At 38.2% G+C, this 26,583-nt stretch overlaps 1 protein-coding gene across 2 annotated transcripts in view; it reads left to right on the top strand.

Annotated features, from left to right (window-relative positions):
• Nucleotides 1-26,583, top strand: part of KLHL1 (kelch like family member 1) — a 196,870-nt gene that overhangs the window by 73,470 nt on the left and 96,817 nt on the right. For both annotated transcript variants that reach the window (XM_065675814.1, XM_065675815.1), the window contains one exon: nucleotides 10,738-10,934. In XM_065675814.1, the coding sequence (XP_065531886.1) occupies nucleotides 10,738-10,934 (197 nt within the window). The remainder of the gene's footprint in view (nucleotides 1-10,737; nucleotides 10,935-26,583) is intronic.

A 26,583-nucleotide genomic window follows, 5' to 3' on the forward strand; every position in this document is an offset into this window, starting at 1 on the left:
CAGAAATTCCCATTCATCTTTTTAATCTGTAATCTGGAGCCTACATAGTCTGGACAGAATATCTGGAGAATTCAGCTGCCGCTTTCCAATTACTGACTGCACAGTATGTGAAAAAGTTTTCAGCAACTCATGTGTGTGACCAGTTTAGCTCTTCATTCTTTTATCCCGGGAATAGCAAACCATTTAGACAGATGGACAGTTATTCACTCTTCTTCTATTTAATTTTTTTTTCGTCACTACATTCTTAACTCAAGGACATAAAAAATGTAAATCAATTTCACATATAGTTCCTGCTGTTAGAAGTTTTTCCCTGGGGAAAACTTCTTAGGTGTGATTTAAAAAAGAGAACCATTTTCTCAATATAATAACTGTAATTCAGTCAGGTTTATATATATTTTTTTAATCTAGTGAAATTATTTCATGTGTATGAGCCATAGAAAAAAATGAAGTAGTAGTTAAAGTGTAAAATATCTATGAAACGTCTTACGAGAGATGGAAGCATCCTGCACCAATACCAGACCTTTCAGTTCCAGCAATAAAATAAAATATTGCTGCAAAATAATCAGAATGAAAGTTCAGCAAAGGGGGTGTTTCGTACATCACAAAGACCTGAAGAAAGATAAGTATCTTTTATCTGAAAGGAGAATTGTTAACTTCTGCTATATCCATCAGTACAAAAAAAGGAAATAATACTAGTTTGTAACTAGTTGCACATTGCTTTGTGTATCTTAATTTTTTTCTTTTAACTCCTGTTAATTAAAATAGGCCTTACTTCTTCTTCCAGAAACATCCATACACTTCTGAAAGGACATGATTTTTCTGGACAGAATTTCTGAAGGTGCTATTTAGGGCCATTACCTCAAAATCATTGAAATATATAACTCTGGTTTGTTCAAAACAACAAAATTATATTGCCTACTTTTTAAAATCATTAGTAAATGTTCTTCCTCTTGCCCCTTTCTAAACACATTCTGTGACTGTGTGTAGGTGAGCCTCATATCAGACCAGATCATAAATGCATTCACTCAGAGACTTGCCAGTAATATATGATAGTAGATATTTGGTAGAATGATATGAATAGTCATGATTTGTCTGGCAGATCATCAAGTGCTGTGCAGACTTGGTAAGAGCTGTCCCTAAGCGAAGGCAGCTGTGTATCTAAGGTTAGTAACAGGAAGACAGAAAATTAGACTGCCAAATCCCACTGATTTAAAGATAGTAAAAGGTGTTAAAGTTTTTGGGAAGATTCAATGTGACTAATTGTAAAGTTAATGTGATGGATGTACTTTTAAAACACAATTTGTTTAAAGCTGAAAAAAAATGAGATGTGTTCAAATATGTACTATAAACTCAATGTTAGATGGGCCTTGGGATTTTTTTTTAAATTTAACTATATGTGTAAGGATTATAACTGAAGAACTTAATTTTGTAAATAAAATTGAAAGGTAGTGGCTGCATCTTGTTTTATCTGAAATAAGCATAAAGTTTTCTAATTAAATAAGCTAAACTATAAAGTATTTACAAGTTGTATAATTCAAATTATAGCTATATATATATGTGTGATGTAAGTTTATTACTAAAATGCTACATCAAAATTATGTGCTGTTTTATACTTTGCATACATTCACAGGGTAAGCCCAAAGGTTCTTGTGAAAGATATATTTGATAAAAAATGTGCCACTTCAATACAAGGCACAGCTTTAATCTGTTCACAGTTTGCTTCATTTGATTGTTTTATTCAAATAAACAATGTATGTTTCATTTGTGGTTGAATTAAGAGGAAACAAAGCTTCCTCTTTTGTATGTCTCTTGAATATTTCATGTGAACCAGCTGAGGAACTCTGAAGCCAAAACTTACATACAAAGGCTATGCACAAAGTATGTTTCATTTTTCAAGCAGCAAGATGAGTGATAGCAGAAAATCTAGGATTGAGATTCCAGTGCCCTGGGATACATGGATAGTTATTCTTTGATCTTTGCAGAGTTCAAGATAACCTCATTTTCTTAGGTAATGCTTCTTTTTTGATCCTAAAACTTGGGTTTTCATTATTTGCAGTTATGCTTTAATGTTTTAGATAGAACTGGAACTAGAGATTGAGTTTCTGGCCTTTCCTGCCATTGGTGACTCTGGGAGCCTTCCTTTGAAGTTGCAAAAGAGCTGTGAAGTTACTATAGATTTTCTCATACAGCATTAGGCTATCTAATTAGTATTCATTCCCAACAGTGATCAGAAGAATAGCCTTGTGCTTTCATGCTGTTAATGAAACTGAAAAAACAAAAGTCAGTTAACTAATAGAAAACAAAGAGTCCTTGATTTATTTATGCACATCTGGGATAAAAAACAGGAAAAAGAATGTGGATCATACATGGAAGAGTTTCAAGCCCTCTGTATAGCTTTTAATTAGATTTTATTTGGGAGATTCTTTAATTAAAGTACTGTCAAGCACCTTCTCTGTCAGTGTTATATCTATCTGATACCACACACAGGGCAGACAGCAGGCATGTAGAAAGGAAGGAAATGCCTTTAAGCACAAGGACATTTGGGGTCCTTCAGAACAGAAATTTTAGTAATGAACTATCCCAGGGAGGTTTGTTTTTAAGTTTTGCATTGCTTTTGGTTTGTTTTTCATTGCTGAAACTTGGTTGCCTATACAAATAAACAGTGAGAATGATTCTTAGCATAGTTTTAGCCTGTGCAAATCCATAGTATTCATACAGTCAGGGGTTATCACAGCCACAAGATCATTCTTCAGTGTGCAGTTTGAATGTGACTACTGTGGTTTGGAGGATGACCGAGTTTAGTGAATATCAGGAAATTTCAGTGCAGTTAAGTCTCCATGTTAGAGGGAAGCCCCAGGCAAGCTTAATTTTATAGATAAAAGGCTTTATGCACATTATTGAAGGCATCAGCTCAAACAGTGAGTCCCAAGCTCTTAACGTGATTGTATCCAGTTTACAGTGTTTCAGGCTACTCCCTCCCTTCTAGGAGGTGCTGATCACATTGAGAACTGGAGTGAGCCCTGACACTCTGCGTATTGTGAAGGTCTTTGTCTCCACCCCGTGATAAGTTGAGTAAGTTCAGGAGTTTGTTCTGTGGTATCATGTTAGAAACCCCTATGAACACATCCATCTAGCATTTTTTGCAGGAGACTTGCCCGCTGCTGTCACATGTACTTGATGGCTGACTTTGCAGTTTCACAGAATAAGCCCTTGTGAACTGCCATTCGCTTCCAATGGGAGAACAGTTGTTAGCCATTGTGTAATGGAGAGTACAGAAAAATGGTCATAAGTCATACCAAATCAATGTAGACTTTGAATAACTTAACTTCCAGATCACAGAATCACAGAATCACAGAATCCCAAGGGTTGGAAGGGACCTAAAAAGATCATCTAGTCCAACCCCCCTGCAAGAGCAGGGTAACCTACAGTACATCACACAGGAACTTGTCCAGGCGGGCCTTGAATATCTCCAGTGTAGGAGACTCCACAACCCCCCTGGGCAACCTGTTCCAGTGCTCTGTCACTCTTACAGTAAAGAAGTTCTTCCTGATGTTAACGTGGAACTTCCTATGCTCTAGTTTACACCCATTGCCCCTTGTCCTATCACTGGATATCACTGAAAAAAGCCTAGCTCCATCATCCTGACACCTACCCTTTACATATTTGTAAACATTGATGAGGTCACCCCTCAGTCTCCTCTTTTGCAAGCTAAAGAGACCCAGCTCCCTCAGCCTCTCCTCATAAGGGAGATGTTCCACATGGAAGATCCTCTGTGAAGTTCTCTACCAGAAGCAGATACTTGTCATAAACTCCTCTTTAGGAGTCAATACAGTTGCAGTTATCCAGAGAAGCCTTTTTTTTTACCAGTGTTGCTCCAGTTTAGCAAGTGGGAAGATGGTGGTGATCTCATGATCTGTCCACAGATGTTCTGTATTGACTACACTTCCAAGGTCACGTGTACCTTCGCTCAGGTTACATTTGTTACTAGTGCTGGAGCAATTGACAAGATTCATATAGTATTCCTCAATAAGCTTTTATTTATGTATCAGCTAAGCCTTAGTGCAACACCAAGGATTATTCCTGGATTGAATTATCAGATATAGGGTCCATGTGTACAATTCAAGAGTCTTCAAAATTTCCTCATTTTAACTGTAGGACTAAACTGTCATCATCTGTGGATATCAGCCTCCTTGGAATCAGATACCTTCATACACCAAATGTCTTTCTGATCTTAAAACAAGCTATGGGATTTTATGTAATTCAGGTCTGTGTGAAACATCTTTATAGACTCATTTAGCTTAACAAACTGCAAAGGCTACCTGTCTCTCTTTTTAGAGCGGTCCCTGCTCCAAGGAGCTTGGGTCCAGCTGGAGTAGGTGTTTTCCATTCCTGTCACTGAAACGCAAGTGCTTGTTCATTTCTGGAGTTATGCAATAAAATGAACTGTTACTGCTCCTACTTCTACCCAGGATACTCTATTAAGAGACAGAATTTGCAATTATGTATTAGGATCCAGCTGTTTCCTCATTCTTTTGGTGCACTATATGAGAATTGCTTGGAAAAGAGCTCTGAACTGGATATCCATAGATTCTGAGTATTCAGAATGATCTAGATTGTTATGGGAACATAGCTAGTGTCTCCCTTTTGAATGTGTTTTTTCTGGAGTTCCTTCAGTGGAGACATATACCCATATCCACTCTGCTGAGAAGACAGCTGCTTAGCTGTGTATCCACAATTCCAAAAGAAAGCAAAAAATTCAGCAGAATCACCATAGCAGTTTGTGAAAGAGGTCCTCACCTTTCACACATTGCTCTGCTTTTGTTCTTGCATTGTAAAATACACCTTCATTCCCTTTGTTCTGTGACTGTGCCACAGTGACTGTAATAAAATATACCCACTGAACAGGATGTGACTGTAGTATTCACTTCCACCAGGAGTGCAATCCAGGCCAAAGGAAAGCAGATTTCATTAGGCTGTAAAGTGGAATCATAAGCAAAAATCTTTTGTGAACAATCAACATCTTTTTGTAACTTTTTGTTCTTTAAGTGTGAATAAGAACTTCTCAGTGGTACCCTAGTACAAGCTGCCAAATCATCACCTGAGAAGCTGAGAAGCTTGTTCTGGCAGAGGTGAGTATTCCTGCTTCTGAGCTAGCTTCAGATGTGGAGAATAAAATACTTCTCCTTCAGACCTGAAAGCTGAACTCCTTTGTCCTTGAGACGGTTCATTTTAAGTCCCCTGTGTGAAGAGGAGCTAAAATAAGCTGTCCTTTTCAATTGGTTTTTATCCACAGGGATTAAAAACGAGATGCTGAATGAACAGAAAATCAGTCTGTTTTGCTCAGATGACTTGGTTTAGAGTTTAGGGGGATTGAAGTTGGGGAAAAAAGATTCCACTGGGAAAAAATAGTTTTCCTAGTTAAGTCATATGGTTTAACTTGTTTTTTATTTCTGGTGGCTGATACCAAAATGGCTGCCAAAAAATCAAGTGATTCATCAACACCCTCAAGTAAACACGTCTCTTGGTCATACATACTTTTGGGGTTAGTTTGTGTTTGGTTTAGGTTTTGGCTGCTAGTATGTAAGATGAGTAGTCTGGTAACAGGGAATGGGCTGATCCTAAGTTTCTCCCTAAATTTAAATTGCATTATCTGTTTGTGTAAGAGACTGCTCCTTTTTAGGGGTAGTATTTTTTGTTCATTTGAATATCCTGGCATTACCTGGAGTTGACAGTATCAGAGAGAATTATCATCAGAATTGGACCCAAAGAGTATTTTAAGGATGTGAAGCATTTCCAGTGATTTCATTACCTGGTACCTGATGATTCCAATGATTCCAGTTCTGCATGTTTGGGAGCAGATGGAATGAATTCTTATCAGCAAATATAAATATTGACAGTGTCTCAGTTGGTCAAATGAAGGCGTTCCTTTTATAGTTAAAAGCAAGAAATAGCTCTTAGGGAGTGAGTCATCTCATTCTAAAATAGATACAAGGCAGATGTAAACTGCTCTAACACCTCATATTGTTCTCCATTAATTGTAAATCTCAGATCGTTAGCTCAGATGGCTACCTGGCAGATGCCTAAGGTTTGGCAAGATACTAATAAGCAATGTGAAAAAGGTCTATTATAGCAATATGAAACATAGCACCTTTTTTATAAGATTTTTTTCTAGTCTTCACTGGAGTTTGATGCATTTTATTCTTGTAAACTTAATTAAAAGCAATTAATCCACTGTGCAAAATTTGAATAAATATTATCTTGATACTACTTGCTGCTTTTATTAAAAAAAAAAAAAGAAAAAAAGAACTCACAGAGAGGCTGTGTTCCTACAACCAGTTAGCCTATGGAAATAACTCCATTCAGAAACACTTCAGAACTGCAACACAAGGTCATGTGTCATGTGTCATGATTGAGACACATGAAATAGAAAGGTTAAAACCATAAATATATGGTCAAAATGAATTCTGACTTTTGTTTATAATTCCTTTACAATTCCCATGATGTCACTGATGCACCCTTACTCACAACTGTCTTAAGAATGTTAAAGAATCTTGCTATAAATTGGTAAATGTGTATTTACAAGACAGAAAAAAATTACTGTTCACGTAAGGTAAAATGATATTACCATATCTTATGGATCTGGGTTAAAAATTGTTGCTTATGCACAGAGCAAATGAGTGGTCCCACCGTATTTGTAATGATACCTATTGGTCAATAGCTGTGGAAGGCTGGTTACTGTGATGCACACTGAACTTAATAACATCCTGCAAAGGTGATCAAAGATGCAGTGACTCCCTGTAGACAAAATTGGTTGTAACAGTGTAGCCTAAGGAGTATAAGAAACAATAAAATCAAAAGATAAGTTTAAAAATAAATAAATAAAAAGAATCCCCAAATTGTCCCTTGACTAGGAAAAAAGATTTAGCAGAAAAGTAAAGATATCAGAGAATTTTTATATAAGATATCTGTTCCAGATTTTGTAATGTGGTAATAAAATTTATTTATTCTTTATAAGGATGTATCCTAAAGACAGGCATTTTAGTTTCTGCATAAGCAATGCACATAAAATTTGTCACAAATAGAACTATAATTTAGAATAATAATTAGAATCCGTTAAAGTTCTTTTCATTGTGATTTTTTGGTTGTTTTTTTTTTTTTTTTCATCCCAATTATTGTAATGCAAAATGAGATTTTAAGGTTTGGTTAATTTGTTTTGCTCAGACTGAAGTACTTGTGTAAGCTCCTTATTGCATAAAAATGTGAGGGGGAGGTGAATTGAAAAAGCAGTAGTATCAATGTCTTCTTGGATATTCTATTAAACATTTTTAAGTAGATGCTTGGACATTCTAATTGTCAATATGAAACTGTCTGAAGAGTTGACACTGTAAATACTGAGCCTCTTAAAATATTTTTATTTTTTTTAATCTTCGACCCTAATAAACACTGGATATCCCAGAGGAATTTGCATTAAAATGTTATAGCACTCTATTGAAAAAACAAATACAGACCTTGTGAAGAAATTTACAAAGGTGTCTCGATGTTTAAAAGTTAAGATAAGACCTGCAAAACATTTGGATGGATTAGATACTTACCTATAATTGAAGGTAATGCTTTTGTCCTGGGTTGAGCAGCAGCAGTCATTTTTCTCCTTCTTAGGAGCTAGTACAGTGCTGTGTTTTGATCTTTTGGCCTTGGAACAGTGGTGATAACGCCGATGTTTTCAGTTGCTGCTCGAATGTTTGGTCTGGCCAAGGACTTTCTGAGCCTCATGCTCTGCCAGGGAGGAGGGGAGGCCGGGAGGAAGCAGAGACAGGACACCTGACCCAAACTAGCCAAAGAGGTATTCCATACCACAGCACGTCATGCCCAGGAGGTAACTTGGAGTGACCCGGAAGGGGTAGAGGGACGGCAGGGTTGGACGAGGTATTGGTCGGTGCTCGGCTGGAGGGAGTGGGGCGAGTTATTGGTCAGCTGGTGTTGAGGTGTTGTATTCTCTTCCCTTGTTCCACTTCAGTTCTTTTTGGCGCCCAACGTGGGGCTTGAAGGGTTGAGATAACGACGGAGATGATCAGATTAATAGTCGTCACAGTGCTGATTTATTGGCTCTCAAAGTTGTTTCTCTTGCTCTCAGAGCTTCAGAATGTAGTACATTACTTAGAGCCGGTATTCCCTGTGTTAGTGTTTATCAAGTGTGGGGCTTGGGCTAAGGTTTTTGTTTCACTGTACTTTATGGCAATGGCTTGTAATACGGACGGGCTCCGGCAGCAGGGAGAGATGGACGTGGCCGTGGACTTGTACCCGGCCGTCCCGCTGCTCTTCACCGCCCTGGCCCTTTCGCCTTCGTCTTCGTGAGGCTGCGGAGAGCCGAGGGGGAGCGGCCCCGGGAGCCGGCGGCGGCCGAAGCGGCCCGGGAGAGCGGCCCCGGGGACCAGGCGGCGGCGGGAGCGGGACCGGAGGCCGGGAAGGAGGCGGCTGCCGAGCAGCGAGAGGAGGCGGCGAAGGAGCCGAGCCCCGTGGAGGAGCCGAGCCCAGCGGAGGAGCCGAGCCCCGTGGAGGAGCCGAGCCCAGCGGAGGAGCCGAGCCTCGTGGCGGCCGAGAGCGTTCCCCGGCAGCCGCCCGCAGAGCCGCAGGAGGATGCAGGAGCCCAGGCAGCATTTCCCAGCAAGGCAGAGGAGGAAGAGCTGCACCCAGGGAAAGAGAAGCTGGTGGTGGGAGAGCCGGCAAGCACAGCAGCTGCACCAGCCCCAGGGACAAGCACAGCAGCGTCATTGGAGAGTTCTGAAGGGTTTGAATGGCCTCTGGGTACCCTTGGGACCTGCCTGCTGATTGTGATGGGGATCAGCATGCTGGCACACACACAGAGGGTGTTCTACCCACGACCATTTTGTCTGATCTCAGAAGTCAAGCAGAGTCGGGTTTGCTTCTTGTCTGGGGTTAGACCACAATATGGGAGGAACAAGAGATCTTCCCCAAGGCTGGACAGCCATGAGTGGCAGTGTGTGTGGGACAGTATGAGCGAGTATCTGGTCCACTGGGCCCCTCCAGTGCTTTGGAAGCGTCGGAGATGGAAGGCAGCTGTATGGAGTCCCCAGCAACAAGCTGCAGAAACTACTGAAGGGGACAGTGAATTATTCGAGCCTGGTGGGCCATGACACTTCAGGCCATCAGGGCAGAGATGCAACATAGAGATGGACTCATGATCGAGGGGTGGACTTAGCAATGGACACTATTGCCCAGGCTATTCATGAGTGTGAACACTGCACACAGCCTCTCCTGCTCTGAGAGACTGTAACAAGAGATGGAGCCTGACATCATGGACCAGATGGACTCAGCAGCTTTATAGATCCATGCACTAAGAAATGATGTTTTTCTCTGTGTATATGTAGATGTATATATATATGTAAGAGTGATGGCATATTGAAGATGTGGGATCTGAGCATGACGTGAATGGTATGGAATAAGGGGTGGATAATGTCCTGGGTTGAGCAGCAGCAGTCATTTTTCTCCTTCTTAGGAGCTAGTACAGTGCTGTGTTTTGATCTTTTGGCCTTGGAACAGTGGTGATAACGCCGATGTTTTCAGTTGCTGCTCGAATGTTTGGTCTGGCCAAGGACTTTCTGAGCCTCATGCTCTGCCAGGGAGGAGGGGAGGCCGGGAGGAAGCAGAGACAGGACACCTGACCCAAACTAGCCAAAGAGGTATTCCATACCACAGCACGTCATGCCCAGGATGTAACTTGGAGTGACCCGGAAGGAGTAGAGGGACGGCAGGGTTGGACGAGGTATTGGTCGGTGCTCGGCTGGAGGGAGTGGGGCGAGTTATTGGTCAGCTGGTGTTGAGGTGTTGTATTCTCTTCCCTTGTTATTTCCTTTATCATTATTATTATTATTGGTGGTAGCAGCAGTGGTTCGTGTTATACCTTAGTTACTAAACTGTTCTTATCTCAGCCTGTGGGAGTTGCATTCTTTTCGATTCTCCTCTCCGTCCCTCCAGGAGCAGGGGGAGGGCAAGAAGGGGGGGAGTGAGTGAACGAGGTTTGTGGTTGGGTTTAAACCACTTCACTTTGTAAAAACAGGATCCTTGAAAGTGATATCGATATCTGCTTATGCTTATACAGAAAAGAAGGGAAAAAAAAACAACCAACCAACCAACCAAAGAAAAATATTAAACAACACAACAAAAAAAGTAGGATAAGACAGTACTGAAAGAAAGAAGCACGGTACTCTTTAGTGTAATTTTCTAGCTCTTATGCTAGATATAATAAGTAGTAAATTAGTGCTTCTGAATTTAGTTAAAAATGTCAAGTTACAATGTATTTATACCCCAGATATCGCAGAAGCCATTGTATGTTTACTCAGTTAATATGTAAGGCGCAAACTTGTTCACACTCTTCCATAAAAATGTGAAGGATGTCCTTCAAAATGGTCATGTTGGTTACATAAATACATAATTTTTAAAACAGGTAATAATTTTTATTGATTTAAAGTTATGTTAATCCTTCTAGTTCCCAACTAGTACCCTTCTAGTAGTAGTTTTCCTTAAAGTTAACAGAAAATATCTTCAAATTGAAAATAAATCGATTGCTGTGGCTTCAACTGTTTCCTTCGGGTTTTTCCTGAAAGGCTACATTTAGCGATAAAAAGCCAAACTGTGACACTGTTACCTTATAAAAGATCTTTTCATGTTGCATGTTTTGTAAATACCAAGTAAATAAGTTTGCATCATTTTTTTTTTCAGGCTGCCTGGAATTGAAAGAAGACACCATTGAAAATCTTCTAGCAGCTGCCTGCCTCCTCCAGCTCCCACAAGTAGTAGAGGTTTGCTGCCATTTTCTAATGAAGCTTTTGCACCCATCCAACTGTTTGGGAATACGAGCATTTGCGGATGCGCAAGGATGCACAGAGCTTATGAAGGTGGCTCACAACTACACCATGGTAAGGCAGTGATCTTGTGAATACGCTGTGTCTTCTGTAAATAAAAATACATTGTTAGTTTTCGGCTTGAAATCGTTCTGTATTGTATGGAACTTTATTTTGAAAGTGGCCCTTTTGAAACCATAGTAGTGGGGACTGCTTTTAATGCCAGTGAAATTATGAAGAGTTGTAATTAATAAGAGCTGTTATAACTACAGTTACATTTGCAAGCAGGCACAATATCCATGCTTTCTCGTTGCTAGTAATAAAAATCACATCTATTCAGTTATGCCATTACATTATTCTTTTTGTACATGGTTAAACTTCCAACCCAGTGACAACATAATCCCAAAAATTAAGCTTTGTAGTGCGTGATATTTAGGCATAGGCATTGTGTTATTGTGTTTAGGTGTGAAGCACTTCACATCTATTTGGTTTACTGTTTGTGTTAAAGGGTGTGGATGATCAGTTGTGAGTGGGGGAGGGGTGCCTCCTTGCCTTTCTTGACTGCAACATTCTCAGTCAGAAGGAATCTACATAAGAGAAAAGTGATTATTTCTTCTACATGTATGCATAACCAATAAAAGCTTCTGCAGTGCAAGGAAGATATTCTGAAGAGTGTGATAGAAGACTCACAAGCAGAGACCTTGTAATATGAAGAAAGGTTAGGCAAGTATTGAGAAGAGCAAAGAGCAGATGCATAGTCTCCGGGATGACAGAAAGCGTTTTTTTCCTTCACGGAAATAGTATGCAAATGTAAAGCAGGGCAAGGGGGAATTTGTTAACAAACTCCACCTGTCTTATGCAGAGGATTTGAGGGTAAGTCCTGTTTAAAAAAAGAATGGGGAAATCCTTGTTTTTTAAAAGTTCTCATGCTTTCAAGAGCACTTCAAGGCCCTTGCTTTAAAGCTTTTCAGGATGCTTTCCTTAAGAGTTGCAGGTGACATATCTCGAATTTTGCCTGTGTGAATCTTCTTCCAAGATGTCATTGCAAGAGGTTGTTTGTTGTGATAAGGTAACTGTGTTGCTCCCTTAAGTCTGACATATTATGTGGCATTTATTGTGAGAAAACTTGGGAGTGGAGGGAAGTTTTGACAGCATTAGAGAGCTCTAATGGCTTTTGAAAACAGTATTATGTTTTCTTTCTACACCTTTTCAAATCTTAAGAAACATTTATTTCTGGATATTTAGTACTACATTGGCAGAATATTTGAATATAGTTCAGTGAAGAGGGAATTATAGCTGACTATCTGAATAGTGAGTTCTAGGATGCTAATCATCATAATGCATTTTTTAATAGAATATAAATAAGCAAGCTAAATGGAATATGTACAGATGTCCCCATAGAAAAGAAAAACTGAGGGTAGTGACTGAAATTGTATACCTTTCATCTTGTTCTTCGCATCTTCAAAAGTATTTACTCTGCATTAAGCACAAGAAATACTTTTTAGCCCCACTTTATGTCTCTTAAATACTGTAGGTAAGTATTTTCAAAACAATAATAGTAATGATTATGATAATATTTTATTAATATTTGTTATTATTGATTGTTATTATTATTATTCTTCTAACCATAATGCGATAGAGAAATACAGCGAAGCCTGACCAGAAATAATAGTGCTGTACCATAAATTTTTTTGATATAAAACATCTCAAAGAAGCAATAATTCTGCATTGGTGGGAATGGGGAGCAAGACAGTTTTTCAAACAATTTTGCAAAAATGAAATTATAGATATGTTAAATGCTACAGAATGTGCAATAATTCTGAGATGTGACTCAAGTTAAGTGTCATCTTGGAATAATTTTTGCTGGTTAATTACATAGGTGAAATTAAATATTAATTGATTCCTAAAAAGAAGGGCTAATTTTCAGCTGAAGTACTGCAACCATAGGGTAAGTTTCTTCTTGTACCTAGGAAATGTCTTACAGCTTCCCTCCACCAATTATTTTTACGTCTTCACAACAGCATTTTAATGACAGTCAATATATTTTTATGAAAATGGTTTGCTTCACTGGATCTCCATGAATGTTTTAATCTTAATTTTCCAAAAGCATTTTCCTTGCCTAGTGTCAGACTTGATATTTTACAAGTTGTAAAGTTCATTAAAAATAAATAAATATTATACATAAAAATACATATACAGTATCAGTTTTCTTTGTGATTTCACATAACTGGTTATGAGGGGAAGACATTTGAGCTTGGCAATTTGGTTATATTGAAGAAGAAATAGCTGCTAAATGGTAAACCACATAATTCAAGAATCCTGTTGACTTCAGGAGATAGTTCATTTACAATGCATTTTCTGTCACATTAAATAACTTCAATTTCCTACAACCATTAAATCTGTGGAAGCCATGAATGCAAATTTTTATTTGCATAGTTGACACAGGTATGAACAGACTTAATTCAAATGTGACAAACTTATTTCAAAATGCAGAGCATTGCTGAGCGTGGAAAAAGCTTCTAATGGAAGTAAAATTCATTAACTGTACAGTTATATGTCCCTTTCCATGAGCAGAGGTATAATATCTTTGGTATTTACAGAGATATTTTGTCTTCAGTGTCAAATACCAAATTGCTCTTTTGAAATGCAAAGTCTAAATGAGGAAAATAAAATGTGTACATGGAGAAGGGGAGGCAGTGAGGAAGATAAGAAAAGTGAAGGAAATAAGTGAAGGAAAGCCAAAAAACATATGAAAAATCTTTCGGAAACACATTTGCCAAATAGCGAGTTACGGGGTTGGTACAGCAGAAGAGGAAGGTAGACTTCATAAAAGTTAGTGAACAATGAACACTAGAGATTTCTATGTTTGCATTCCCTGTATTTTTTATAAATGGAACCTGGATAGTAGCATTTTACAGCATTAGAATCAGAAAGTTAAAAATAAGAGCAAAAATTAAAAGTTTCATTGGTTTCTTTTTTTTAGGCACATCAGAATCAATGTGGGTTGTTTTATTTCTGAGGTATGAAATTTTCCTGACAGTGTTTTATGGTGTGATTTTTGTTGGGGTTTGATTGTTTAGGTGTGTGTGTTTTTTTTTTTTTTTTTTTTTTAATGAATCTGCTAATTTAAATGGCAGCACAAGTATTTATATCTCTCTTGAGTTAAGACTGCTGTACTTCTTAATTCCAGTCTGGGGTTTTACTAGGCTGTCAATTTATGAAAATTTTCGATCTGATAAGCCATATGTGTAAGAACCTTAAATTTGTAATTTATTGTCAGTTATATGATAGTACGCTAAAGTGCATATGTGATATATTTCTACAAAATAAAAGCAGAAAAATTGAACATACCAATAAGCTACAGCAAATGCATTCTAACAAGCATTTTTAATGACAGTTCTTTATTCTTCTAGTTGCCAAGGGTTTCATATGTAGGGAAAATAACTTTTTAAGTCAGCAATTCATCAGCTTGTCATACTTCTCAGAAATTAGAGTCACAGTGTTTGTTTTTATCTGTCTCTTTATGAAACAGAGTAAAGTCTAATTCAGAATTGTGGTGGCAACTTTGTTGGAATGCAACTCATTTTTCAATATATGACTTTTTTATAATATGCCTTATTTTTGAACCATTCTATGTTCATAATAACCAGAGAAGGTTTTTTCATAATAGAGCATGATAGTTTAATGAACTCTGTGGCCTTGATGTACCTTTAGCCCTTCCATAATAGCTACTTTTCTACATCTGTAAATATCGAGAGAGAAAAAGTATGTAATATTTTTCCTTAAAAAGATAATTGCAGTTTAGTTTTAGACTATAGGAAATTCTTTTAAAATTTATTCATATTTGGTTAAGTTTTGAACACAAACGTAGTTTGCTTTCTCTTTCTCAGTGAACAACATGGTTCTGCTTATGTTATGTCAAGTAGATAATGCTTAGAAATTTAGTGTGGCGTTCGAAGTTATGCTGTCAGTTTCTTCATCTCAATGTCATGCAATTTGATGGAAGCCCAATTGTTTCAAATTGAAAATTGAAATACCTCAAAAATATTTAATCCTTCAGTGTTTTACCTTTCAAGAAATTGCACTTAAACTTCGGTGATAACTTTGACTCTAGAAACTGCGTTTTGACTATTGAGAAGTTAGAGCTTGTTCCACATTTTTGTTTCACCAAGATGAATAGCTAAACATAAACTTGGAAAATATCTTCAAATTACCTTGATGCTCTGAGTAGGAGGATGGCCATAAGTAAAATTTCCAAACCCAGAAGAATGTGTATAAATAAAGTGGTTGATGTGCTTGTAACCCAGAATGTTAGCAATATAAAGGACCCTAACATATGTTACAGTTCCAAGCCTGGAAGATGCAGCATGTTTTCGAGTGCCTTTAAATGGAGTGGTAGAAGGTGTTTAGTCTCTCATAGATGCAGTTCTTTGCTTCATACTGCAAGGGTCATTAGTCCCAGCACAGCAAAACATTATTCAAACCTAATTATAAGCACATAAGTAATCTGAGTGACATTTATGCTATATAGATCTTTTAACTTACTGAGGGTTCTGATTAGACTGTGGATGGAGCAACCATTTCGTTTATGTGAAGTGAGTGCCTTATGCAAAATTTTTTATGATCTTTTATGTTGAAGAGCTTCAGTTATCATGTTATTGGTTATGTTTATTATCTAAGCCACAGTCTTTTCCATTTAAGACTTGCTGGAGTGGGGAACTAATGAATATGTAAAACCTTTCGTATCCAATTCATCCAGCTCATCCTGAAGCATACTGAGATACTGTAAGAGTACTCACCACATTGGTGGCATGTGGATAAATAGACAATGAGATGGGTGGAAAGCTGACTGGACAGACAGGCTCAGGGAATTTTGATCTGTAGTAAGAAGAGCAGCTGGTGATCAGTAGATAGAGATGTCCCTCATGGATGACTTCTGGCTTCAGTACTGTTTAACAATGTTATTCATGATATAGATGATAGGTTGGAGTTCTCCCTCAGCAAATTTTCAGATGTCACTGAACTAGCAGGGAGAGATATCAATATGTTTCAGGACAAGGCTGCTATTTAGAGAGCAGGCTGAAGCAATGGGCCAATAAGAGCATCACAAAGTTCAGCAAAGGGAAGTGCAAGGTCCTGCCATCTGGGGATGAATAACCCCATGCACCGGTAACAGGCTGGAGAGAAACTGTCTAGGAAGCAGCTCTGCAGGAAAGGACCTGGTCATGAAGGATACCAAGCTGAATGTTAGCCAGCAAAGTACCCTTGTAGCAAGAAGGCCAACAACATCTTGGGATGTATTAGTGACAGTGAGCAACTTGAAGAAGGTGATGCTTCCCTATTTAGCTGTTTAGCACCCATGAAAGCGTGAAAGTGATGTGTCTACTTTGGTGTTCCTAAGTGCATGATATATATACGTATATGTACACCTAAGTGAACCCAAGCGGTTTGGTTGCTGCAGGATACTTAATATGAGTAAAGTCTGGGGGAACTGGGTATGTTGAACCCAAGTAAGAGAGGGTTAAGTGAAACCTTACTGCTCTCTGCATCTACCTGATGGGAGGAAGCAGAAGATGGTGCCAGGGTGTTGGAAATGCAGAGTGACAGCCAACAGACACAAATTGGAACATAGGAAATCCCAATTAAGATATTAAGTTACTTATGTCTTTATTTTTAAACCATGAGGATAGTCAAATACTAGAAAAGCAATAACCCGAGAACATTTTTTTTATCTGTTCTTGAAGGTATTCAAGGCTTGACTGAAAATGTTGCTGAATAACCTAACCTCATTAAATGTGCACTGAGGGAGTTTGACTAGATGAACTCCAAAGGTCACTTTGAAACAAAATTATTCTAGGAGGTTTTCAAATGTATCTCCTGTACATTTTCAATGGTTTTAGATATAAGCTGTGTATTCAGGGACAACCTGGAGAAAAAAATTAAAGTTTTTTTTAATTTTTTTTTTATTTTTTTAAGCAATGTGCAACAGATGGGATTACCAGAGCTAACATTTAATTGACTTTTATTAGCAATAAGCTATTGTTATCATGTAAAAACAGGCATTTTGCAATTTTCTGTATCTTGTGGTCTGACGCATACATTTCCAAAATATTTTATTGTACAAAATGTCCTAGTTGCACCGTGAATAGCAAATATAAATCTGCAAGAAGACCTGTGCAAGTTGTGCAAGCTGTGTTCAGACTTTATAGTACACTTAATGGATAACCTAAAACATTTGTTTTCTTAGGGTAGTGTTCATAGATGATGTTGTGATAAATTACATTACTATAGCGACTATGGGAAGAGACTGTGTCACACACTGGAAGATGACATTGTTACTCAAATTGCTGAACATTTATTTGTCAAAAAATTGGAATATATTATGTTCTTAACGCTCGGAGGGAAAATAAAAAAGGAATAGTTTTGAAGAAAATACATTAAGAAAAAACCTTTTGAAATAGGATATTTCCATCCATAGTAACATGTATTTGTTTTTAACATTGAACAACTTATGGTTTATGCAACGAGAAATGTTGCAGCTACTGCAGTGTAATGAGAACATTGGGCTTAGTCTACATAGTATACCCATTTTAAAGTGAATTTGTGTGGTAAGAACTGTGCAAGAAATTTTCTTGGGACATGATGGGGAAAAATAAAATCAGTGTTATTTAATTGGAACATAAACTAACTCTATATACCTATGACTAAAATGGACATATGAATCCATGAAATATACTTTTCAAAGGGAGAGAATATTAGAACCAGACTATAGAAAATTGTAATTGCTCTGGTTCATGCTTTTTACCTTGTAGATTCTAATAATAAATTTGGAATACTCACTGTAAAGAAAATCATGCACTGTGAAAGTTTATACTTACTATTTAAAACTTGCATAGTTGTACACATATAGAATTTACTATTTATTCCTGCAATACTAACAACAGATGTCAGAAGGTGCTGTGTCAAAACCTTGCTAAAATATCACTGATCATTGAGTCTATGGGACTCTTTTCAAGTCAGTAACTCTTTTCTTACACATGGCAGGTTGTCCCTGGAAAAAAATTGTTATGCATCTTGTACATTTTGACATATGGACATGAAAAAGCACGGCTTGTTACATTGAAATTCTTTATATATTTTCTATTCAGATGAGTTAACTTTCAATACACTGGCTTGGGAGTAAAAAAATTAATTATGCCTCTACTCCCTGGCGGTGTTCAAGGCCAGGTTGGATGAAGCCTTGTGTGGGATGATTTAGTGTGAGGTGTCCCTGCCCATGGCAGGGGGGTTGGAACTAGATGATCTTGAGGTCCTTTCCAACCCTAACTATTCTATGATTCTACGATTCTACTTAAAATGCTTCTTAGGTCTACACAGAAAGATAATTAAAGATATCATATCCCTTCACTTATCTAGTTGAATTCAATTGTTAAAGGTGTTATTTTGACATTCCAACTGTTCGAGTTTTGTTTTAAAGATCCTTTCTCTCTTTAGCATCCTTTAGACTAGTAAATTAAAATTAAGAAGTTCCGAAGAAACCAGGAGAATTGAAATAAATAATAAACCTAGAGATGCAGAGATGCATAACAAGAGTTTGGAGCTCACTGTATTGCTTACGCCTAACCCGGAAGTATGTCTTTTGAGATTTAGAATTTTCTCAGTTATACAACTTTAAAGCCACGCTAGCAAGATGCAAAAGTGAAAAAGAATGAAACAGTGCAAATACACATCTCAAAATGCATGTGACTTTCAACCAAAACACAAACTTTGATCTTTACATACAAAACTAAACTTAGACTAGTTTATTTCTCCTGATAGTATGACTTTCCAAAAATATTACAGTAGCATTCTGTTTTTTAAACAATTGTGACATCAAAGTATTATTATGACTATTATATAACTCTTGCTTCCAATTTCTTTTTTCTTTTCTTCTTTAAGAAGAAAAGAGTTATCTACTTCTTAGATAACTTTTCACACTTTGGGGGTTTTTAAGTTTCTTGTTTGAAAGTAATAATCAGCACTTGACAGTGTTCTCCTTATTACAGCTGTGACATGGCGCATTACAGTACCACTTCATCAAGACACAGTAGGAGAAGAGAAAAGTAAGAGCATTTCAAGAACTAGCATATGGACAACAAGATAATTAATAGGAATAGAGAAGACAACTGCTGGTAGTAAAATGCTGTGGAATCTACAGGAAAATAGTTAAGCAAATAGTCTATAGTGCATTAATCACAATTTGATGGCTTCTTTATCATCAGGAACTTAAGTTTTATTGCCTAAATGCCACATTGAAAAAGGTTAGTGTGGCAAAATTCTGTATTATTCCTAAAGAGTGCTGGTATGAAAAATAGCACTCTCGTCTGAACTACTTTTTTGCATTATTCCTAGGGCTTAACAGTTCCTATGGTTTTAATTTGGTTTTGAAGTTTACTTTAGTTCCAGAAAACTGAATATTCAGCAGTATGGTTAGTATCCCATTGAACTAATACTTACTATGCATCAAAGTGCTAGCAGAAATACAATTTCATATTAAGGGTATCCTGATGTGTCTCTTCTTTCTTCAGTGGGTCTGGTGATGGTTTGTCAGGTCAGCAGATCTACATCTCAATCTCTTGAGTGAAAAATATATCAATTTCTAAATCCTGCTTCATGACGCTGAACTGTAGGCCTAGATAAATTACTGTCCACAGACATAGTTCAGGGAAAGCAGACTCAACCTAAAAAGCACTGGTGGATGCCCAAAATCAGTTAGCATGAATCTTTGTCAGCACATACAGAACTGCAAATATCACACTAAAAAAGCACTCCAAAGACAGTGAAATTTATAGGATTTTCTTGGCGTTCATGCAAAACAGTGAAGATGAGAATCAAGACAGCTAGCTTTATAGCTGTAAATTCAAAGCCTTTGAATCTACAAACTAAAGTGAAACCAAATGCTTGATATTTGTACATGTCTTTGGCAAGATTGAAGGATATGTCCCAGTACTGGGGATAAACATTCTTTGTTTTCATGAAAGGGTATTCAAGGATGGCTAAATACAAAAGCCCTCAGGAATACTCAGATTGTGTGTGTGTAGTGGAAAATTAGAAGTTGAGGGCTAAATTCTATGAAATGTAGTATATACTGAAGTTCTAATTCAAGGGTACCAATAAAATGTGACATAACCTGTAAGTGCATTTTATGTCTTCAATTCCCTACACTTTAGGATTGAGAAGAGATCCTTTAGGGTAGGAAGAAGACCCACTAGTACTTTCTGTGGGCTTCTTGGAAAACAGAGAAAAAACAGCCGAACTGGAATTCATAGCTGGTGGTGGTGGGGACAAGGAATTAACGCTGAACAAAATGATTGAACTGAAAATAACATGGGGAGCTCTGGAAGGAAAAACAGAGAAAGGGAAGATACAGGAATGGGACAAGATATAAAAGTGAATCTTAGGCATCAGGCTATGATTGAGAAAGTAAACAGAAGAGTATATGACCAGTAGACATATTACTCTGTAAAAACTCCATCACCAAGATTCTTGCCTCTAGTCATTGCTTTTCTTTCTGCAATTATCAGTGGCTCACATTCTTAAAATGGTGCATCCTTAGAGCTTAAAACTTAGTTTTAATGTTATTTTCATTAAACTTTGATATACTACACATACAACCATTTATGAGATTCTCTCTTAAGCACTGGGTGGTATTCTAAGGATTATTAGTTGCAGTCAAGAGGAGACTGATTTCTTTCAAAAGCAAGAAGGCGTAATGAGTTACTGATTCAGAGATGTTGGTCCTTCTTAAGGGTTAAGACATACCAGATGCTTAATATTTGGTGATAATAGCAAAGACTTGAAATTATTGTCTGACAATAATATTGTCAGTATAATGCAGGGCAGGCAGCTTATTTCTCTGTTGACTAAGTCAGGAACAATTTGTGGTCATGTGAAAATAAAGACAAAATCTCGAAGAGTAAGATCTCTTGATGACTTCAGTATTGGGGAAAAAAAAAAAAAAAAAAAAAAAGGAAAATGGATTGGAATAAATGTTAGCCCTGCTCTTCCCTGAAGCAATATCAGAAAGTGAGGCTTTAGAGTGTTCTGTCAATGTACAGGTGCCCTTCAATGCAATACTGGCAGTTATTAGACAATCATATGTCCTGGGTTCAGCAGGAGCCGCTTTGCTCCTTCTTAGTAACTGGTGCAAGCTCTGTGCTTTGACTTCCAGCCTGGGCAGAGAGCTGATAACACCGATTGTTTTTAATTGTCGTTAAGTAATGTTTATTCTGTCCAAGGACTTTGTGAGTCTCATGCTCTGCTGGGGACGAGGGGAGGCTGGGAGGAAGCGGAGACAGGACACCTGACCCAAACTAGCCAAAGAGGTATTCCATACCACAGCACATCATGACCAGGATGTAACGGGGAGTTACCCGGAAGGGCTGGGCCCTGCAGGGTTGGACGAGGTATCGGTCGGTGCTCGGCTGGGGGGAGTGGGGCGAGTTATCTGTTGGCTGCTGCTGAGGTGTTGTATTCTCTTCCCTTGTTATTTCCTTTAGCATTATTATTATTGGTGGTAGCAGCAGTGATTTGTGTTATACCTTAGTTACTAAACTGTTCTTATCTCAACCCATGGGAGTTGCATTCTTTTCGATTCTCCTCTCTGTCCCTCCAGGAGCAGGGGGAGGGCAAGAAGTGGGGGGAGTGAGTGAACGAGGTTTGTGGTTGGGTTTAAACCGTGACATCATAATACAGAGATACTGGAAAAAAAAAACATCATCTGCAAGTATTTCTTCCTAATGGGAGCCAGGGAAGCAGAAACGTACGTGTTTTCACTTCGTTTATATTAAAAACCTCCGTAACAATTATTATTAATAGACAAGACTTGGGTCTTTCCATCTCGTTAGCTTGTTGCTCCATCCTGAGCCTTAAAATTGCGGTGAATGCTGGTTCATGAAATACGTTCTTCACATGTAGAACACTTCTTGTAGTACTGCAAGTTTCTAGAAAGATTTTTTGCCCGGAATACATCATAACCTTGCATTAATAAGGAATTGGGTGACTGAATATAATGAGCCAGGGCTGACAATACAATGCAAACAAAGTGTGATAAGCCTTGGTACAGAATGTGAGCCAGCAAGCAGAAGAGAATAAAACATGGAAGTGCCAGGAAGACACATAGTACACTCACAAAGTGATTTTGTTGATATCCTGTGTGATACTTCCCCAGCAACAGAGACTGGTATAGCAGAAGGGCAGGTAAAGGGGAATATTGTGGTGCAGGCATACAACACTGAGTTGGAGAAAGCGTTTCGTTTCCCCAGGCTCCACTGTGCCAACTCACAATTTAGGGCCAGCTTCAGTGACTAGAACTGTGTGTGGGTTGTATGTGTGGGAGTGTGAATTTTTTTCCTGACACAGCTTATCTGCTGCTTTAGTTCTGTTATTAAATTGAACTTTGCAGCATCACACTGTCTGGTGCTCTTTCTCCCTGTCCTCTCTCCCTTGACAACTGTTCATCATGCTTTTTGTCTTGGCACTAAGAAATACCATATCGTCTAATGTTGACTGGAAGTCTTCCTCACCAGAAATATTTTTTTTCCTGCCTGTCTCACTCTTCCTCTTCTTCATTTTTATTTCCCCCTTTTTACTGGCTTTCCATATATCCTGTATGGATGTTTAATCTCTCGGTCATCTAAAGTAGTTGCACATTTTAACAGTTCTATGTAGTAACTGTGTGTTACACAGAGAATATGTAGCTGAAACCTTAAAAAAAATAGCTGTAAAAACATAAAATACAGAAGAATCAATGAGGATTACTGGAAATGACAATGTATGTTAGCTTCACTGTTTGGGTATGGTGTTAATTTTTTCCTTCCTTCTGCTTTCCAAGGTATTATTTTCATTGCCACTATCAATTGCATGGTGACTCCAGGAGAAATCAGTGGGATTTTTCAAGTATTGCTTAAAGCAGTGATGGATTATTTGGAGATTTTTCTGAGCAACTATTGATCTTCATCATGGTTTGCAATTTGTACACTTAAATATAAATTGTATTATGAGCAGGTGTTAAAATACTGCATCTCCCTGTTATAACTGAACTCTATTACCTTACCCTTAATAGTACTTAGTGAAAATCCCAATGAGTTCATTTAAATACAAATAGATATTTCATCTCCAACTTAGTGAATATAAAACCAAGGTATAAGTAATTAAAATTACTTGACCTAATCTGATCAGATAGTCGCTTCCATGGAGTACAGTCCTTTAGGAATAGACTGCTCCAGTGTAGGTCCCCAGTGTAGCAAGCCTGCTTCAGTGTGGGCTCCTCTCTCCATGGGGCCATGGGTCCTGCCAGGAGCCTGCTCCAGCGCAAGCTCCCCATGGGGTCACAGCCTCCTTTGGACATCCACCTGCTCCTGTGTGGGGTCCTCCAGGGGGTAGGAGCAGGACAGTCTGCCTCACCATGGGCTGCACCACGGGCTGCAGTGGAATCTCTCTGAAGAACCTTCTTCTCTCCTTTTTCACTGACACTGGGGTCCGCAGTTATTTTTCTCACATATTCACACTCCTTTCTTGCTACTGTTGCACTGCAGTTTTTCCTTTCTTAAATATGCTATCCAAAAGTCTCTACTACCACCACTTGCGGGCTCAGACTTAGCCAGCAGTGGGGCAGTTTTGGGTCTGTTTGGTATTGGTTCTATTGGAGGCAGAGGAAGCTTCTCACTAAAGCCACCCTTATAGTCACCCCCTACTACCAAAACCTTTGTCACTCAAACCTGATATGGTATGTGACCCCTCTTCTGTAACACCCAGTGGCACCCTGGCATCAAAGAACAACTGTTCTATAGAGTAAGAAGAGTAACTCAAAAGAAACTAAAAAAGGAAAGAAGGAAAAAATCTTTTTTGATAACTTGAAATAATTTCTAATGTTTCAGAACTGCTTTTCCAAAAGTCTGTTTGAAGATGACTGCTTCTGAATTACTTCAGGAATTAAAACACGCTTCAAAAAAAAAGAATCAGTTGCTTCTTCAAAGGAATATCCTTACTTTATTTTGAGATCATTATGACATTGACTACTAAAAAAGTAACTAGAGAAGCAAAATATAATCTAATTTAAACTGACATAATTTCATTAAAGTCATTAGACGTATGCTGGTTTATGCCAGATGGCAAGCACATACTTCTAGAATCACTCTGTTAAGACTTTATCATCTTATCTGTGTATCATGTATTCCTTCATAACTCTTAATATCTTTTATCCTAATTTGTAACCTTTAGAATAAGTCGCTCAACATTGTGCCCTAACATTATATTTAGTGTTAGCTTATTTAGCTAGTGTTTTACAATGGTGAATATATTGGTATAATCTGAGTGGTCTGGTTGATACGCTGGAGGGAAGGGATGCCATCCCAAGGGACCTTGACACGCTTCTAAGGTGGGCTGATGCCAGCCTTATGAAGTTCAACCACGACAAGTGCAAGGTCCTACACATGGGTCGGAGCAATCCTAGGCACGGCTACAGACTGGGCAAAGAAGAGATTCAGAGTGGCCCTGCAGAGAAGAACTTGGGGGTGCTGGTAGATGAGAAAATGAACATGAGCCGGCAGTGTGCGCTCGCAGCCCAGAAAGCCAACCGTATCCTGGGCTGCATCAAAAGGAGCATGACCAGCAGGTCGAAGGAGGTGATCCTGCCCTTCTACTCTGCTCTCCTGAGACCTCACTTGAAGTATTGTGTGCAGTTCTGGTGTCCTCAGCACAAAAAGGACATGGAACTGCTGGAACAAGTCCAGAGGAGGGCCACGAGGATGATCAGGGGACTGGAGCACCGCCTGTATGAAGAGAGGCTGAGGAAGTTGGGGCTGTTCAGCCTGGAGAAGAGAAGGCTGTGTGGGGACCTCATAGCAGCCTTCCAGTACCTGAAGGGGACCTATTGGGATGCTGGGGAGGGACTCTTCGTCAGGGACTGTAGTGACAGGACAAGGGGTAACGGGTTAAAACTTAAACTGGAAGTTTAGATTGGATATAAGGAGGAAATTCTTTCCTGTTAGGGTGGTGAGGCACTGGAATGGGCTGCCCAGGGAGGTTGTGAGTGCTCCATCCCTGGCAGTGTTCAAAGCCAGGTTGGATGAAGCCTTGTGTGGGATGGTTTAATGTGAGGTGTCCCTGCTTGTGGCAGTGGGGTTGGAACTAGATGATCTTGAGGTCCTTTCCAACCCTAACTATTCTATGATTCTATGATTCTATGAGTGTCTTTTATAAGGAAAACATCACCAAGAGCAAGATGTAAAGAATTATGTGGATATTTCTTGGGGCTTTTCTGTGGGATGAAAATGTTTGGGAAATCTGTCGTTTAACACTTAAGACACTAAAACTTGTGAGGGCATTCGGTAACACTGAAGTGCCCATGATAAAGGGCTGGCAACTGACTCATGTTTAAATTTAGTTTACTTCAGTAATTACTAAAAAATGCTGATGCCACCGAAGATTAGAGTCACTATCAAACAGCTGCATTTCATTCTTGCTTCTATGAGTGTTTTGGAACACTGGAAATTTCAATTTCAAGATGAGACCATAGTTACTAAACTCTCATTTTCTTGACATAAGCTTGACAAGAAGTTTTAGTGCCCAATACAAAGCAGAAGTTATGGCAGTTGCGTATTTAAACTGTTTTTCCAAGGGTTCATGTTTGTTGTCAATATTTCTATTTTATTCATAGAACTCCCTCTGGTGGATTATTTAAAACATGAACATACTTGGGTCATTGTTTAACAACAACAAAAATATCCTAAGAATATGATGCTAGGGACTAATTATATGACTTTAAGTACTAAGAAGATTTCAGTTAGTATTTTTTATATATATTATTTATCTTGAAAGTAATTCTCAGAGTTTTCTCTTTTTTTTTTCTTTTTTGCTTATGTATAATGTTGGTATCTTTTACCATGCAAAGAAGAGTTTATTAAAAAAAACCAACAAAACAACAAAACAAACACCAAAACCAAACAAAACCCAGTTCTAGTAAATTTAATAGTCTAAAGTCAATGGATGATACGAGATTGGCAGGGCAATACATTATTATGAGAAACAGCAACCATGGAGAACTTCATGATCACTTAACATTAACTTGTTATTCTTTAGTATGCTTGCAAGTGATTTAGTTATTTACCTTAGAGCAGAAAGATGAAGGATGAAGGGTCTGAATGTGAAATGAAACTGTAGGTAACGTGGACCAAGAGAAGGCAGCTGGAACACAGGGAATTGTAATGGACGAGAAACACAAATTGTAGTGCTATGTAATTATTTATGTACTAACGTTAAGACAGAACACCTAATTAGGAAAAGTTTTATTAGTTCATGTGTGAAACTAGATCTTACACAGGTACTGACAACTTGATTATTGTGTGCATCTTACACACGTGTGAGAAGATTTGGCTTATTCATCAAAGAAAGGAAGTGAGACATTAAAGTGATAAATAGAGTGACAGGTGTGGAAATAATAAAGGACAACACATACAAAGCACGTTTTGATAAGCTGAAGAGGGAAGAATATCAAAATAGAAAAAAGTGTCTATTAGAAATTAGCAGAACTATATCTGCAATGGATGCCATTGTTAAGTTATAAAGGTAAGAGATATTACTAGGGATTGTCATTATGGAAAATTTATACTTCAGTAATGTCAAAATGTAGGAAATAAATTTTGCTAATAAAAGTAGGGGCCAGTCATTTTTTTGATGTAGTGTC

The sequence above is a fragment of the Lathamus discolor genome, chromosome 4 (genome assembly GCF_037157495.1).
Source record: "Lathamus discolor isolate bLatDis1 chromosome 4, bLatDis1.hap1, whole genome shotgun sequence".
NCBI lineage: Eukaryota > Metazoa > Chordata > Aves > Psittaciformes > Psittacidae > Lathamus > Lathamus discolor.